This window comes from Gobius niger (genome assembly GCF_951799975.1).
Source record: "Gobius niger genome assembly, chromosome: 3".
In the NCBI taxonomy this organism is placed as follows: domain Eukaryota; kingdom Metazoa; phylum Chordata; class Actinopteri; order Gobiiformes; family Gobiidae; genus Gobius; species Gobius niger.
In genome coordinates, this window is record NC_136854.1 from 40,841,034 (window position 1) to 40,856,920 (window position 15,887).

At 40.6% G+C, this 15,887-nt stretch overlaps 1 protein-coding gene and 1 long non-coding RNA gene across 2 annotated transcripts in view; one reads left to right on the top strand and one right to left on the bottom strand.

Moving 5' to 3' along the window:
• The window catches only part of LOC306960514 (uncharacterized protein), a 31,446-nt gene extending 20,875 nt beyond the window's left edge, over positions 1-10,571 (top strand). Inside the window, exons 17-26 of the mRNA XM_079552944.1 lie at positions 244-714; positions 2,707-3,117; positions 4,482-4,705; positions 5,000-5,003; positions 6,283-6,412; positions 6,502-6,617; positions 6,986-7,106; positions 7,809-7,913; positions 8,552-8,673; positions 10,374-10,571. Coding sequence (XP_079409070.1) covers positions 244-714; positions 2,707-3,117; positions 4,482-4,705; positions 5,000-5,003; positions 6,283-6,412; positions 6,502-6,617; positions 6,986-7,106; positions 7,809-7,913; positions 8,552-8,673; positions 10,374-10,430 — 1,761 coding nt within the window. The 3' untranslated portion in view covers positions 10,431-10,571. The remainder of the gene's footprint in view (positions 1-243; positions 715-2,706; positions 3,118-4,481; positions 4,706-4,999; positions 5,004-6,282; positions 6,413-6,501; positions 6,618-6,985; positions 7,107-7,808; positions 7,914-8,551; positions 8,674-10,373) is intronic.
• The window catches only part of LOC306960925, a 247,525-nt gene that overhangs the window by 217,252 nt on the left and 14,386 nt on the right, over positions 1-15,887 (bottom strand). The gene's annotated exons all lie outside the window — the stretch shown is intronic.

The following is a 15,887-nucleotide window of genomic DNA, read 5'->3' on the forward strand; positions in this document are numbered from 1 at the left end:
AATTTCTTTTCCTATAAGGGACAGATCTGGTTTAACGATATTAGTTTGGATACAGTTTTTTTTATGCTGCTTTCAATCAAAAATGCATCAGACTACATTAAACTGAACTTTTTGTACACATTTATGCTGCAAACTTGATATGTTTTGACGTGATATGATTTGGCGATAAGTTGAGGAGCTGTAATCACAAAGATGTTGGCGTACGGGATCTAAAATGTGTTGAATCTTGTCCGTTGCTCACAGGACGTGCCTGAAATGAAAAAGGAACCAGAGACGACACCGGCGGTCGAGCAAAACCAAGCCTGCGCCAATTCAGAGCCGCGAGACGGGACGCTGCAGGACGTGGAGATGAAGAGCGAGAGCGAGATGAAGAGCGAGATCGAGATGAAGAGCATGAGCGAGAGCGAGATGAAGAGCGAGCCGACGGAGGTGACTGTGAATGAGTTAAACGCAGAAATCACAGAAGCTCCTGAGCCGGTGAAAGAAGCAGCTGAGCCCGCGGAGACGGAGCCTGAAGTCGTCAAAACCGAAACGCCCGAGCAGACGATCGATGCGGCTGCGACGGAGGAAACGACGGGCGACAAAACTACGCCCGCGACGCCCCCGAAGGAAAATGGCACCCAAGTCCAACCGGCTGAAGACGCAAAGGCCGTGACGACGACGGGAGGAGAGGCTGCAGCGCCGGAGACGCCCACGGAAGCCAAAGATCCAAAGGTAAATGGATGTTTGTAGTTAAATTACTTGTTTGCCCTATTTTTCTAACGTAATACTTTATTTTTTTTCCCAAAGTAAGTTGTGTCTCATCGTATTTCATGTTAATTGTTGGTTATTTTAAGATGAAGTCCTTTTTGAACAAAGCTTCACTGTCATGTTTAAGCTTTTGACTTAGTTTCTGTTGCACTATGAGGTCTTCAATAACATCATAACGCGATAGTTTCCGACCTCAGTGTATCGAACTTTAGATTTTCTTAGATTTTCTTAGATTTTGCTGGGAGTTCAGCTTCCCGATGGCCTTGTGTATGAAACTGTTCTTCAGTCGACTGGAACTGACCCGTAGATTCCGCAGTCTCCTCCCTGAAAGCATTACCTTGACGTGACTGTGTGAGGTGCGTAGGGTCCCTGGCGATTTTGACGGCTGTACTGGTGAGACGGGTGGAGGACATGACCTTAATAGAGGGAGAGGGGCTCCACAGATCTTCTTCGCTGCTCTCACGATGCTACTATTGTAGCCAAAGCTGCCCTGGGGTAGACGGGCGGCCATCGGCCCCTCCGACCACCACCAACCACTCACTCACTCACTACATTCGCTAGGCTTCCTGGTGTTACCAAACGGTCTCCCATCCAAGTACTGACCAGGCCCTTCCCTGCTTAGCTTCCCAGGTCTGACGGGATCGGGCAGAGCGAAGGCGGGATGGCCACAGTCTGGCTCCAGACGGCGTGTGTTTAGCTGAGGCGAGAGCCGCATGCTAGCGATGTTTATTTCTGTGGAGTCGGACCCGCTCATGTTGCTCATGACTCTGGCGATGTGCAGTGTTGATGAGACACTGACAGAGAGAGGAGGCTCACTCTGCGACTAGAGCTTCCAAAATATCAGACACTGCCTGATGTCGATCGTAGCTCGTCTTTGGTCGCACAACGGTTCTGTTTTAAATCTCACTGCACGACCGAAGATTTTCCCCATGATGACTGATTGTCCTAAATTGCACAGTGTACATCTTTTATTACATTCATTATGTCTTCTTGAGTAATAAACTTTAGTTTTTTTGTTTCTTTTTGAAAGACACTAGGTAGAAACAAACAAAGCTGTTCAATTACCTTACGCGTTTTGACGGACCAGGAACTACTTCTGTCTTCGTCAGAGGCGTCTCCCGACGTGCATGATGCGTCTCTTATTGGGATGTTGTTCTTCCCAGGCGCAACATAACAGCTTTGTTTGTTTCTACCTAGTGTCTTTCAAAAAGAAACCAAAAAACTAAAATGCACAGTGTACACTTGGTTTAACTTTAGAGGGGCTAGATGCAAGTTAGTCATTGTATACTCACTACTGCCACCTCAGGTCATACGCGTAACTGCAGCTTCTATATTAAGCTCCTGCATGACGGCACTTCTGACCCGCAGTAACACCTTTCTGAGTGCCAGTGCAGGATTTTACGCAGTTGTGGTGAAAAGGTCTGAGCTCATTCTACACATTAGGACATTGTTGGAACATGTAGGGGGAGGAAAATACATACATACAATACAATTTTAACATTTTTAAACTCTGTATTGTCCCTTTAAAAACTTAAAAATGACAGGTAAGCCATGTTTTAAAAGTACTTCATGCTAAAAAATCCCACAATGCACGTGATATGCAATGAGACACAACTTAATTTGGGAAAGAAACAAATATTACCTTAGAAAAATAGGGGAAAAAGATGGATAACTGACGATAAATGCTGAGCCAGTTTAGTTGTAATTTATTGAACAATAAGTCGATGTAATTATCGTGACAGCCATATTGTAGCGCCTGATTTTTGCTGTTTTTATGTAAATATTTTTCACGTGTATTTCATTTTTGATTTAGTTGGAAACCGCTCTAACAAACGTCCCGTCCTGCAGCACATGTTCCTTAAAAATAAACATGCTCGAAGTCCTGAACTGATGAAATCACCTACACAGTTTATTCTGCAGTTTGACCACTAGATGTCACTGTTCTCCGTCTTCCAGGCCGCCTCTGCCCAAGTGAAACCGTCCAAAAAGCCGGCAGCTCCGGGGAAGAAACAAGCGTCCGCAGAGCGAGGCAAAGAGCCGGCGAAGACCAGCGGCCGAGAGGAGGAGCGGCGGCCGGCGGAGCGGGACCGCCGCGAGCGAGAGTCCTGGGACAGGGAGCGGCGCGAACGGGACCGGGGCAGGAAGGACCACGGGGACCACGGCAAGCGCGATCACGAGCGGAGGGCCGACCCCCGGAGGGACGACCGCAGGGAGGAGATGAGGAGAGAGTGGAGGAGGGAGTGGGAGCGCCGGGAGGGGAGGAGGAAACCCTTCGAGGAGGGGGGGGGGGAGCGCAGGAGGGGCGACAGCAGCAAACGGTCCCACCACAGCCAGGACCGACAGAGGAGCTCCAGCAGGAGGAGCACGGTGAGGAAACCTAATAGTTGTGTTTTTGTTTGTCTTATTTCTATTAAACCCCGTCTTAACCGAGCACATTTTCTCCAGTTAGCTTTACCCAAATCTAAAAGCTTCTTGATAAAGGCATCAAAATAGCGACGAAAACGAGGATGAAAGTACATGTAAAAAGTGCAAATTATAGGTACTTTTACTTTGCATAAGTACATTTAATGATGAGTACTTTTTACTTTGGCGTCACTACATTTTAGGGCCTGTATCTGTACTTTCTACTCCATTACATTTTTAAATTGGGTTCAAAGTATTTTATTTTCAAAGTGACTTCTCTACTATGAACTGGTTTAGTCCCAGTTTAGACTTGGTTTAGTGGTTTAGTCCTTTAGACCTGCTTTAGATCTTGTTTAGTCCGGGTTTAGACCTGGTTAAGGCTGCAACTAACGTTTATTTTGGTAATCGATTATTCAACCGATTATTTTTAGCATTAATCGATTAATCGCTTGGCTATGAAAGGTTTTACCAGAAAAAGCTTAAGTGACGCCGCTTGAGCTTTCTTTGATGTAATAAACCTCAAGTGAATGCTCTTAGCGCTGATTCTGATTTCTGTACAAAACACTTAGTACCTAAGTTCCAAAACAAAAATACAAAATTGTCTCTATTTGAGTCTGTGTTTGTGCACACGATGAATCGATTACTAAAATAGTCAACTATTTCAATAGTCAATTAGTTGTTTCAGCCCTAGATCTGGTTTAGTTCCTGTTTTTGACCAGAGTTAATGATTTACTCGTTTAGACCTGGTTTGATGATGATTTAATGATTTAAAAAATCCTGCACATTATTCTCTTAAATACTTGAACTTTTTGCTTATAAAGTACATTTTAAAACTTTTATCAGATACTTTTACTTTAAGGGACTATACGGAGTTTAAAAATGTTAAAATTAAGTATTTTCCTCCCCCTACATGTTCCAACAGTGTCCTAATGTGGAGAAAGAGCTCAGACCTGTCACTCAAAAAGGTGTTAATTCGGGTCTAATTCGAGCTTAATATAGAAGCTGCAGTTACACGTATGACCTGAGGTGGCAGTAGTGAGTATAAAAATTACCAAGTTGCATTGAGTCTCATTAGGTACATTTTTGGTCTTGTATCTGCACTTAAATTAAGTAAGAATATGACCTCATCCTTGTTTTTGTCTCATTTTTGTTGCTATTTTGCCGCTTTCCTCCAGAAGCCTTTAGATTTGGGTAGAGACAAACTGGAGAAAATGTTAAAAGGTTTGAATGATTAGGTCATTCATGTATCGGCTCCGTTGGCTTCCCACTTTAACGATGTCAGATCCACAACACTGTGTTTACTGTAATGCGTGTTCTTCCCTGTGCAGACGGAGGAGGAGGACTTCCCCTTCGACCTGAGCGACTTCGTGACGGTGGATGAAGTGGGCGACATCGACAGTGAAGCCCCGAATGCAGACGCTGCCACGGAGACCGGACCAGAGCCAGAACCACAGTCCCAGAGTGAGGAGAGGCTCCAGGAGTCTGAGCCTGCACAGGATCGTCTACAGGAGGACGAGGTGAGGAAGCTTCAACATATCGTCTGCAAGATCAGGTTCTCACAGCGCAACTGAGCGTAAGGGCCCCCGGCGCTGCGTTTAACACATTTAGTGCTGCGCTGTTTTGGGGATTTAGCCGTTGAGTGCCAACAATCCAGACCATTTTTCATGATACTTGCAGCACCACAGCGTGTTCTATGTTCTAGACATTGTGTTATTGACACAGACTATGGCTCGTTTGAAAGGTGAGACTCTAAGCTCTCCATAGATGAAAACAGTTTAATTCTACGTCCCTCGGTTCCTGAGAAATCTAAGCTAATTTTGATCAAAATCAGATTTTTTTTCCCTAGAGACGTAGATATTGCATGTTTTATGCAACTCTCTCCTTTCTGACAGACACAGGCAAATGCCTAATTATCTCCATTTCAAGTCATTTTTCAACGACAACATTGTTGACACGTTCTGTAACACCGCGTGTTATCGATCGCTTTCGCCAATCACTGTGTGTGCATTTAAACAGCCTGGTTCTCGGATTGAAGACGATTTTAACCATTTAAAAACTCAGAGAAATGTTAAACCTCAACTGTGTCGATCTGTCCATGTGAAGCCGCTCTGCTTTGTCAAACGCCTCCAGAGAGCGAGAGAGAAGTGTCGGGTTTACTGCTGTTCGCTACGTAACATCACGCCCCCTCGGACTAAAAAAAAAGAAAAACGCAATGATATATATTAGATGTCCAGATCGTGACTTTTCACAAGTTTTTGATCGTCATTTATTTCACTTCTGTTCATCACAGAGCTGCCAAAATCACAAATAAGGTGTATTAGAGTGTCTAGCTTCCCGTGGGTCGATGCTCCTGGACCTACTGTACTCGCGTCTACGATATTATCTTCAGTGTAGGCTGAAGATTTTTTTTTAATTATTATTATTAGTTTATTTGAACAGGGACAATGCACATTAATTATCGTTGTAAATATGCCAGTTTTAGCTCCAAAGCTAGTTTTCAACTGTAGTCCCTGGGCAAAGTGTGGATTACCAACAGTAAACTATATACAACAATATCAATAATCATTAAGGTCATTTCAAAACTGCTGTTTTCGGAAGATATGCAAATCTACAATATCGAGTTTATCTCCAATGTCAAGACATGTGGAAAAATCAGGGGGAAATTGGGGCGGTATTTGGGGAATGCAAAAACACATGGGGAAGAATAGCACGATGGATTTGGGGGAAGAACTGGGAGAAAATGTGGGTAAAAACTGAGTGAAAGATCGGGCAGAAATTTGGGAAAGAATAGGAGGAACATCAGGGAAATTGTGTAAAAGAAAAAAATAGTGGCGAAAAATAGGAAAGTGTTTTTTTCTCCGGCCTTTTGAAGTCTTTTTAGTGCAACAAAGCAACGTAAAGTGAGATGACTGAAAAATATCGCCCGTTGTTATCGAGAGAGTGCCCAAAAGTGTTGAGATATCATTTTTATCATTCTCGCACATAAATATGGGTTGGGTTGTTCAGATCTCCTACATTTATAATCTGTTATTATTTCTCACACTGTGGCACTGAACACTTGTATTTATAAAAGGGGCCATATTTGATTTTATACTTAAGTAGAATAACATGGTGCTCGGTCCTGTCCAGGTAACGGCTATGGAGGTGAACCCTGAAGACCCTGAGGTGGATAAAGAAGTCGCTGAGGCTGAGGAGAAGACTGTTACTGAAGCAAAGACTGAGGCCGAGGAGCCAGAGGAGACCAAAGACGCTCCCACAGGTGAGTCTGTTCATGTTTGGGACTCGGGCGGTCTTTATAAACTCTTTATTAGGTCGTTAAATGCTCATTGCTTTGTGCGTTCTTATCAGAGGAGAAAGCGGAGTTGAGCGCAGTGGGGGATGTGAGTGAAGTCACAGAAGCACCGTGTCCAGCTGCTGCCGAGGAAACCAGCAAAACAAAGCAGGAAGAATCCAACCCGCCGGAGGTAAAATAACAAGAACACAGTGTTTAAAAAAAAAAGATGAAGGCCTTAAATGTCACTGAGAAGGATTAAATGGGATTCCAACTGTCGCGTCCCGTTTTTGTAGCTGTAGTAACTCAAAAAATTTGGATGGGAGACCGTTTGGTAACACCAGGAAGCCTAGCGAATGTAGTGAGTGAGTGAGTGGTTGGTGGTGGTCGGAGGGGCCGATGGCGCAGACTGGTTGCCTCGCTTCCGTCAGTCTCTCTTCCGTCAGTGCAATGTAAAGCGTCTTTGAGTGTCCAGAAAAGCGCTATATAAAACCGATGCATTATTATTATTAAAAAAAACAATGACTTACTTTCAGTCCTGATGTTTTGGTTTGTTTTCAGGTTCCTGCTCTAATCACAGAAGAGAATGAAGAGAACAAGGTAGAAAAAGAGGAGGAGGAGGTCCTGAAAGAGGAGGCGACCACAGCAGAGGAGCTTGAGACGACCAGTGCTCCCCCTGCTGGTATGTTTTTGAAATATACACATAAAAAAGGACTTCAGTGGGGCATTATAAGCCATTGTCATACCGGTCATTATTTTCTGACAGAGGACCTCTGAAAAAAATAATGACCGCTGCCAATGGCAACGGAGTTCGTTCTTGTAATACAGGTCTTTCATATCACTCCGCACGTGGTCGAGGACACTATCCCTACGAGAGAAGTTGGTGGAATCGCTTGTGAAGTTAATGGGATGCCTAGTTTGCCAAGCGTGCAAAACTTTGGGAACTATTTGCCGCGGAAATCATTAAATAAACCTTTCGACCTTCATGAAAGTGTATGTTGTGTGTGTTCAGTTGGCAAATAGCCGTATAATAAACGGGATAATGTTTAGAACGCTGGTCATTATTGGGAAAATAAGTACCGACAGGGCAAACCAAGTCCGGTTCGCCCTGTCGAATTTTTATTTTCCTGATAATGACCAGCGTTCTAAACATTATTCCTTACATAACCTCTTATCCCTCGCCTGAACCGAGCACATTTGCTCCAGTTTGGCTTTACCCGAAACTAAAGGCCTCTTGATAAAAGCAAGCACAAAAAATATAACAGAAATGCGGTTAAAAAAGAGGCAAAAATACAATGACAAACGTTTTTTAGGATCAGTTTTATAGGTCTTAGCTTTCGAATGAGGCGTTACTGGAATCATGTTTCATCTCTTTGTTTTCCAGCTGAACCAGAGCGGCCTGAAAACGGTGAGAAAGACGTGGCAGAGAACGCGGCGAGTAAAGGTTCGGACGATTCTCTGCCTCCGTTCGACTCCAACAGCGCGGTCGGTAAGTCCAGCGGTCCTGATGGTCTGAAACGCCACATTTCATTGATTCAGTCGACACAGGCATTTATCAGTCGTCTGGTGTTATAAGTGATTTGCCTCAAGTGCTCTGTGCTCGGGTCAGACTGTTTTTAATGCAGGCTACTAGTTACCATAGACATGCACTAGCCTAGCACTAGCCTAGCACCACTAAACTCTTCAAATATAAGGACTGCATGAATAAAATAATACATATATATCTCCAGAAATCATCAACACTAACTAGGAATAACTAGGAAATGTGGCCCTATGTCAAAAATCCTGAAATATCCCTTTAATAAGTTATTCCTACAGCTGCCAGCAGGAGGAGCCCCAGCTCTAGCGCCTGTATTCCATTGTTATTATTGTACAAAGACATTATTTCAAATTATAAAACACAAAATATGAAGCCGAGGCACCAAAGTAATGTTGAATGTAATATTAGCAAACCATTTAAAGTAATAAATGCAGAGATCTGGTTTTGTGGCTTTAAAAATACTGTATTTTGGCTTCAAGCTGGATTACATTTGACTTTCTGCTTCCTCTATAAAACCTTGACCTTGTCTTGTTTACTCCGAGATTGTTTTGGTGACGCTCTCTCCTCCTCATCTCCGTGTTTTGCAGGTATGGAGTACCTGGTGCCTATGACGGGCTTCTTCTGTAAAGTCTGCACTCGATTCTTCACCGGAGCGAAGGACACGCAGATCAGCCACAGCAAGAGCTTAAAACATTACGAGAACTTAGAGGTGGGAACAGCTAATCACTGCAAAAAGCATTTCCTTTTCATTGTTCGAATTGCTGCGTAAATGATCTTCTGTATAGCACTTTCCCAGCTGATAGGAACCGGTGACGTACATATATATATCTGCGACAGCCTTTTGTATAGTGGAATGCTGGAGGAAAAAGAAATAAGTGTCTTCATGAGAAATCTTCCCATAGACTGTAAACTAAGAATGGACAAAGTGAGAGTGGTTTCCTTCATGGCTAACTGAGGCCAGTTCATGCTAGCAATTTGGAGCCAGAGCCTTTATTAAGAATAGCAAAACTAAAAATGACAAAAAGAAGAAAAATAGGGCGACGTAGCACAGGTTGGGAATGACAAGTCTGTTCAATAATGACTTGGAGGCAAAGGAGTTTTAATGTGAAGTCCATTAGAGCAAGAAACTCCCGGGGCCTGGTTCTTCAGGAGGAAGTAAACCACAAATATATATTTTCTATTGCGCTGTTCAAGCCTGTGTTACCAAGTTTTTTGTTGTTTTTTTTACTCACTGATGATTACGATTTAATCAATTTTATTGGAAATAAACTTATCCTCCTTACTCCGGATCCTTAGTGAGAGTCCTGCTCATTAATATTTACATTCATAATATAGACAACAATTAGGCCCATTGAATAATGTTTTTTCTGTTTTAAATACTGCTCTCAAAACTTCTTGATAAGTCATGGAGTTTTAAAAAGCGTTTTAGTTTTGATTGACAACCGTCTCTATGGAGACTGCAGGGAAAGGGGCGGAGTTAAATGGTGCCTCCTCTCCCAGGAGCACAGGAGGCACTGGAGCAGGCGCTCATCATGGGGACATGGAGCGACGCAATGTTACGATTTAGCCATTTTCCACATCGTCTGCTTTTAAAAGCATGTGTTACCCCCGTGAAGACTGACACAAAGGCTGGGGTGTAACATTTGGTCTTTTATTCTGTGAACAGACAAAAATATAATTTTCAGACGGCTCTGCCTTTCGTGACTTCACCTGAACACCCCACGCAGAACTGAGCCAAGTCTGCGTGAGACCGGGGACGTCAGTCTCCTACGCACGGGCCGCTACTGCCATCTTGTGGCGCAAATTAGCATGTACACAACCAAAACAAACACTAGTGGTGAATTAAAAGTTAAATAAAAATAAAAAATTGTTGGGGGTGTCTCCCTACACCCGAACAGTCCTGGGGGCCACACATGAATTCATTGATTTCGATTTATCGCCCATTGAGACTCTATTACAGGGTTTCTATAGGAGGCAGCAAGTCAAATGTAATGCTTTTTAATGCCATTGTAATGCCTAAATACTATATTTTTAAAGCCACAAATGCTGAAAATCTTGGCTTATTTACTTTCATAAGGTTTGTAAACATACAGTGAAGACCCCTCCGGCCGGGACCTTCTCACTGTGAAACACAAGCTCCAACCAATGTGCCACCGTCCTACAGAATTATCTATAATATAATATCTTAATTGACTAAGAAAACAACATTACCATTATGAGAAGAAAATACTAGTGAAAGGATTCGCTAAAACTCGGACCTGTTCAGCGAAGAGATAAGATCTGCATCCAGCGATTCCAGTTTTTTTGTGAAATAGATTTATTTTATTTCTTGAGACTAAATACCTGTCATAGTAATCGCTGTTTTGATCATTTCTCTGTTAACCTAACGTTGATGTTTTTCTTTTGTAGAAATTCTTGAAGAACAGACAAAGCTCGTCGGCTGCAGACGCCGGCGGCTCCACCTGAGTTTCTCTTGGACTTTTATACAAAGACTCTGCCATTCCCTTCGTTCATAGTATTTTATTTAGACTGTAGTCGTTACACGTGCTTTATTTTGTAATGAGCTGAACCTTGTATTGTACTTCCACAGATTGTTTAATTTAAATAAAACTAACAGTTTGGATTCAGACTTTGTCATTTTTCATTCATTTAGATGATTATTTGAAACGCAGCAGAACTGGACGAGCTTTTGAACGCTGAGCACTTCCTTACTTTCATCTGTAGGTCAGATTCTGTCATATATTTAAAGGACATTTTATCAAGAGCTTAAGGATGCCGCAGGTGGAAAGGGAAACTTTAAATTTAGAGACTTTTGGTGTAGATTACTGACATAAATATGAGGGAAAATGTATTGCAAGTTTTCTGTTTTCATCTTAAAATAAGGCCTTTTATGCCTAAAAAAATGCAACAAATTTTTTTTCCATATTTTTGGCGACAAATCTAAACAATGAATCGAGCCAGGTTTAAATTTATGCTTTTCTTTAAGGTTAAGGTGAACTGCAGTACCCGGCGTTAACCTACGCAGACGCAGGAGAACATGCAAACTCCACACAGAAAGGCCCCGTCCAGGAGGGAATCCAACCCGGGACCTTCTAGGTGTGAAGCTCGAGCTCTAACCGCTGTGCCACCGTGCTGCATTTTGTAACATGTTAGTTATAAAGACTCAAGAGAGGATTTGGATCTTATAGAGGTGTTTTAGTGGAAAAATCAGTAAAAAGTGAAATTTTACCTTGTTTTCTGAAATTCTAAACTCCATCAGGCTGGGAATTAGACATTAAAGCAGTACTAAGTAACTTATTTACCTTAATAAATCCTTTCCGTAGTCCCTGTGGGGGTAATATAAGTGTTTATGGGATGATTCGAGGGTCTATCATCTCCCCCTGGTGTCTCTGACCAGAAAACCATGTTTGCAACTTGACTGCCCCCGGTGCGGAGAAAGCAATACACACTAATGCAGGGGTGTCCAAAGTGCGGCCCGCGGGCCAAATGTGGCCCTCGGGCTGCTTGCTGAATCCGTTCACATCATCAGAGATAGTCCTTTTTATTTAATATGTAATAATTCTACACAATTCAACCAAACAACGAGCATTTTATTGTGAGACAGAGCTGGCATGAAGGTTTTAAGCATAAATAAAGGCATGAGGCACAATTTAAACCTCTGCTACTCGAAGGTTTCGTGGAACTAACCGCCGACCCATGGCCCTTTCCCCCGTGTACGCTCCAATATGTGGCCCCCCATGAAAAAAGTTTGGACACCCCTGCACTAATGTAATCACGAAGAAGAAGCTAACAGGCTAACGGGCAAAGCTAACTGCGGGCTAACGTCACTTTAAACAGTATTTACAGCCAGGTTTGAGTGAAAAAAAATATTTCTATTGTATAATTGGATGCACAGTAACCCTCTCTCCCTTCGCCTTTGCTGTCAGCGTAGTATTTACTCTCCAAGACAATTAATAAATTAAAAAATCGTAACTTGCTACTACACCTGCAGTTGCGCTTATGGCCTTTAGGGGGAAGAGTTACTTAGTACTGCTTTAAAAAACAGACAAAAAAAAATCTAAATATTGTTAAGTCCAAGGCTGGAAATTCCATAGGTGCTGCTTACATGGAGATATTGTCGCACCGATGTCAGAATAATGTGTTTGACAAAATTTCCCTTGAAATAACAATTTCCAAAATTAAACTATTGTGAAACATTGAATTGATGCAATAATTAAACATGTTACTGTGAAGATTTTGATTTTTCTTTTGTTTCCAGGGGAAAGTTTATATGTTAAAGGAACAGGCCACCGTTTTTACATACTGAGAATGTACCTGAGCTTAGAGGAGTTGATGTGTACCTGTCTGTTGATGTTGTTAGTATTTGGCCTCTCCCAGTATATTCCTATAGCTCCAAACAGGGCACAAAGACCAGACAGGTACGTATCAACTCGTCTCAGCTCAGGTAAGAACATATCTCAGTATGGACGAACTGTGGCCTGTTCCTTTAAGAAACCAAATAGGCCCAAAAAAAAGGGGTTTTGCCTGTAGTGTCTCCCTTTAAGAAGATTGTATTTTCTTTTCTAGTAGCGGATTCTAGTAGAACTTAAACCCAAAATGTATAACTCGCTCACTTTTAAATCCCCACAACAGATTTTAGTAAGAAAAAGAAAGTAACTAAACATTTGCAGCCGTCCTTCATTATTCTCACACTGTATTAGTTTAGCGACTCGTGGTGATGGGTGATTGACACTCCCTGTGGCTCTGGTTGGTCGTTTGCATGTCTCTGTATCAAAATAAACACCGCCCTGACTGGAAAGGCATTTACATTTAACATTGAGACGGATTTAAAAAGTGACATGGCTCCAGATTTAACACAAACTGAGTGATTTTAGAGACACTGATCAAATTCTTGTGTTGATTCTGTTCACGTATAAACAATGTTTTCTCCTGATGGCGCTGACACGAAAACTAGTTCCTATACGAATATTCAAATGAGTAAAAGTTTATGCAAAACACGGGACTCAAATTATCGGAATCGGCTGCAAATCAGTTCACACGACGACGACGACGAGGTGAGACCAGGTGAGTGTTCGTTTTTTTTTTTACTTTATTCTAGTCAAAGGGCAGAAAAAAATGAGAAAGAAATTAAATAAGTATATTTGCCCTTGATCTGAGAAGATAAGTGGGTATTTTTGCACTTAAATTGAGAAAAAAATAAAATTTATATAAAATAAAATGGATTTTTTAATGCCAAAGTAAAAATTACTCAAATCAAGGTCAAATATAGGGCTTTGAATTTTGATTTAACCTCTTAACTCCCGCCTGAACCGAGAGGTCTTTTTCCTCATGTCATCAGATTTTTTTTCCATCATTTTTTTGGTTGGTATTCAACTCATTTTTGTAACTTTTTTGTCATTTTTTTTGGTCCATTTTTTGTCACATTTTTTCGTCATTTTTTCGTCCATTTTTTGTAATTTTCTTGTCAAATTTTTATCACATTTTTGTCACATTTCTGTATTTTTGCACTTAAATTGAGAAAAAAAAATCAATTTATATAAAATAAGATGGATTTTTTAATGCCAAAGTAAAAAATTACTCAAATCAAGGTCAAATATAGGGCTTTGAATTTTGATTTAACCTCTTAACTCCTGCCTGAACCGAGAGATCTTTTTCCTCACGTCATCAGATTTTTTTTCCATCATTTTTTTTGTGGGTATTCAACTCATTTTTGTAACTTTTTTGTCTTTTTTTGTCATTTTTTGGTCCATTTTTTGTCCATTTTTATCACATTTTTGTCATATTTTTGTCATTTTTTCGTCATTTTTTCGTAAATTTTTCGTAATTTTATTGTCAGATTTTTATCACATTTTTGTCACATTTTTGTCACATTTTTGTCTTTTTTGTCATTTTTTAAATCACATTTTTGTCTTTTTTGTATTTTTTTTTGTCATTTTTTGGTCCATTTTTTGTCCATTTTTTATCACATTTTTGTAAATTTTTTGTCATTTTTTTGTCAATTTTTTGTCATTTTCTTGTCACATTTTTATCACATTTTTGTGACATTTTTGTCTTTTTTGTAAAAAAAAAATTCACATTTTGTCACATTTTTGTAATTTTTTTTGTCAATTTTTTGTCATTTATTTTGTCACATTTTTGTAATTTTTTCATCACATTTTTGTCAATTTCTTGTGACATTTCCATCATTGTTTTCGTCTCACTTTTGTCACTATTTTCTCACCTTTTATCCAGAAGCTTTTGGATTGGGGTAAAGCCAAACTGGAGAAAATGTGCTCGGTTCAGGTGGGAGTTAAGGGGTTAAACGATACCAGTATAATATAAATTTTAAAAAAAGGTTTAGGTACTGATGGTGTTTGATGCTGTTGGTAATCAAAAATGTCGGGGAAAAAGGAGAAATTCATAAAGAAAAAAGTGAAGCACAAGGGGGAAAAATATGGGGAAGAATTAAGGAAACAATTATTATTCACTCTAACGTTATTGTTCTGTTTTCAGGTTCTAGATGGCAAATATATAAGTATTGAAAAAACAGTATTGCAAATATTATTACATTAAATTACTGGTATTGGGAATAAAATGTGTTTAGTGGTGGTGATTTTCTGAACCATTCCAACACGGTATGTTCCATTAAGAGTCCAAAACAAGGTTAAATGGAGCTAAATTTGTTTTTGTTGGAGTGACTTTGGACTTTGGAGCGGAGTCACGGGTCAGCTGAGTGAACAGGAGGGGGCTCAGCACACAGCCTTGGGGAGCCCTCGTGTTCAGTGTCATGGTTTTGTTTCATGTAACATTTATCCGCCAAACATCCCAAATAATGGACGATTCAGATGTTTTCATGTTGTCACCCATCGTCCACATTCAGGTGATGTCAAAGCCTGGTTAGAAATCATTAATTAATTTACAAATCGTTGAAATAGCACTTAAAACTGTCCTCTGTGCTAAATGCTAAATCATATTCGGTAAAGTTTCAGCTTTTTGTGGGTGGGATAGATACAGACGGCATCTTTGGATTCGCCCATATATGGTCATGTTTGAAAACAGCTAAGGGGGAAAACAATTTGGAGAAAAATCTAAACTTTCTCTAATTATTCAAAAACTACTTCAACAAATGCTGAATTATGAATATAGTTTTCTACTAAATAAAGATACAAAGACATGAAGAGGAGCAAAGAGGTTCAACAGCCCATAAATACATAAATAACGGACAATGCTAACATCATGCTTCAAGTTAGCATCGTGCTAATGCTAGCGCTTGCTACAACTGCCGTTTTTTCACTTCTACTGAACAATCTGCTGTGAATAAACATCCACATGGACCTGATTTACACTTGACTTTATTTACATGTGATAAATAAGTTAATATTTTGCCAGAAAATTGTTTAAAAAAAAAATTGTTTTTCTTTTCTTATTGCTGTTTGTGCTCATGTCGGGAAGACATATTCATGTTGCAAGTCCTATGGTCTACAATACACAACATGTTTTTTTTCTCCCCTTTTTCACCCATTCCTTCCACCCTGTTCACACCCCACCCATACCACACATCTCAAAACACAGATTTATCACAGCCACGGCAACAACACTATGTAAACAGATACAAAATAGAAAAATAAATAATAATAATAAAAAATAATTAATAATAATGGGAAACATTGGAGAAATTTGGGAAATAATGTGAAAATTTGGTAGCCTGGCTAACGCCAGACTAAAATCATAAGTGATATTTAGTCTGGGGACACCAATTCATTTTCTCGTAGGAGAGGTGTGGTTTACGAATGTCTATCATGTGTCTGCACGAGGCCACAGCCAATCGTATCATCGTATCCGATGACGTATGACGTACCCGCTGTAAACTTTCGAGCTAAACTATTTAGAACACGGCCTAAAGCTTGATCAAAAAAAAGCGTCGCGTCTGCTGCTGTCATGTTG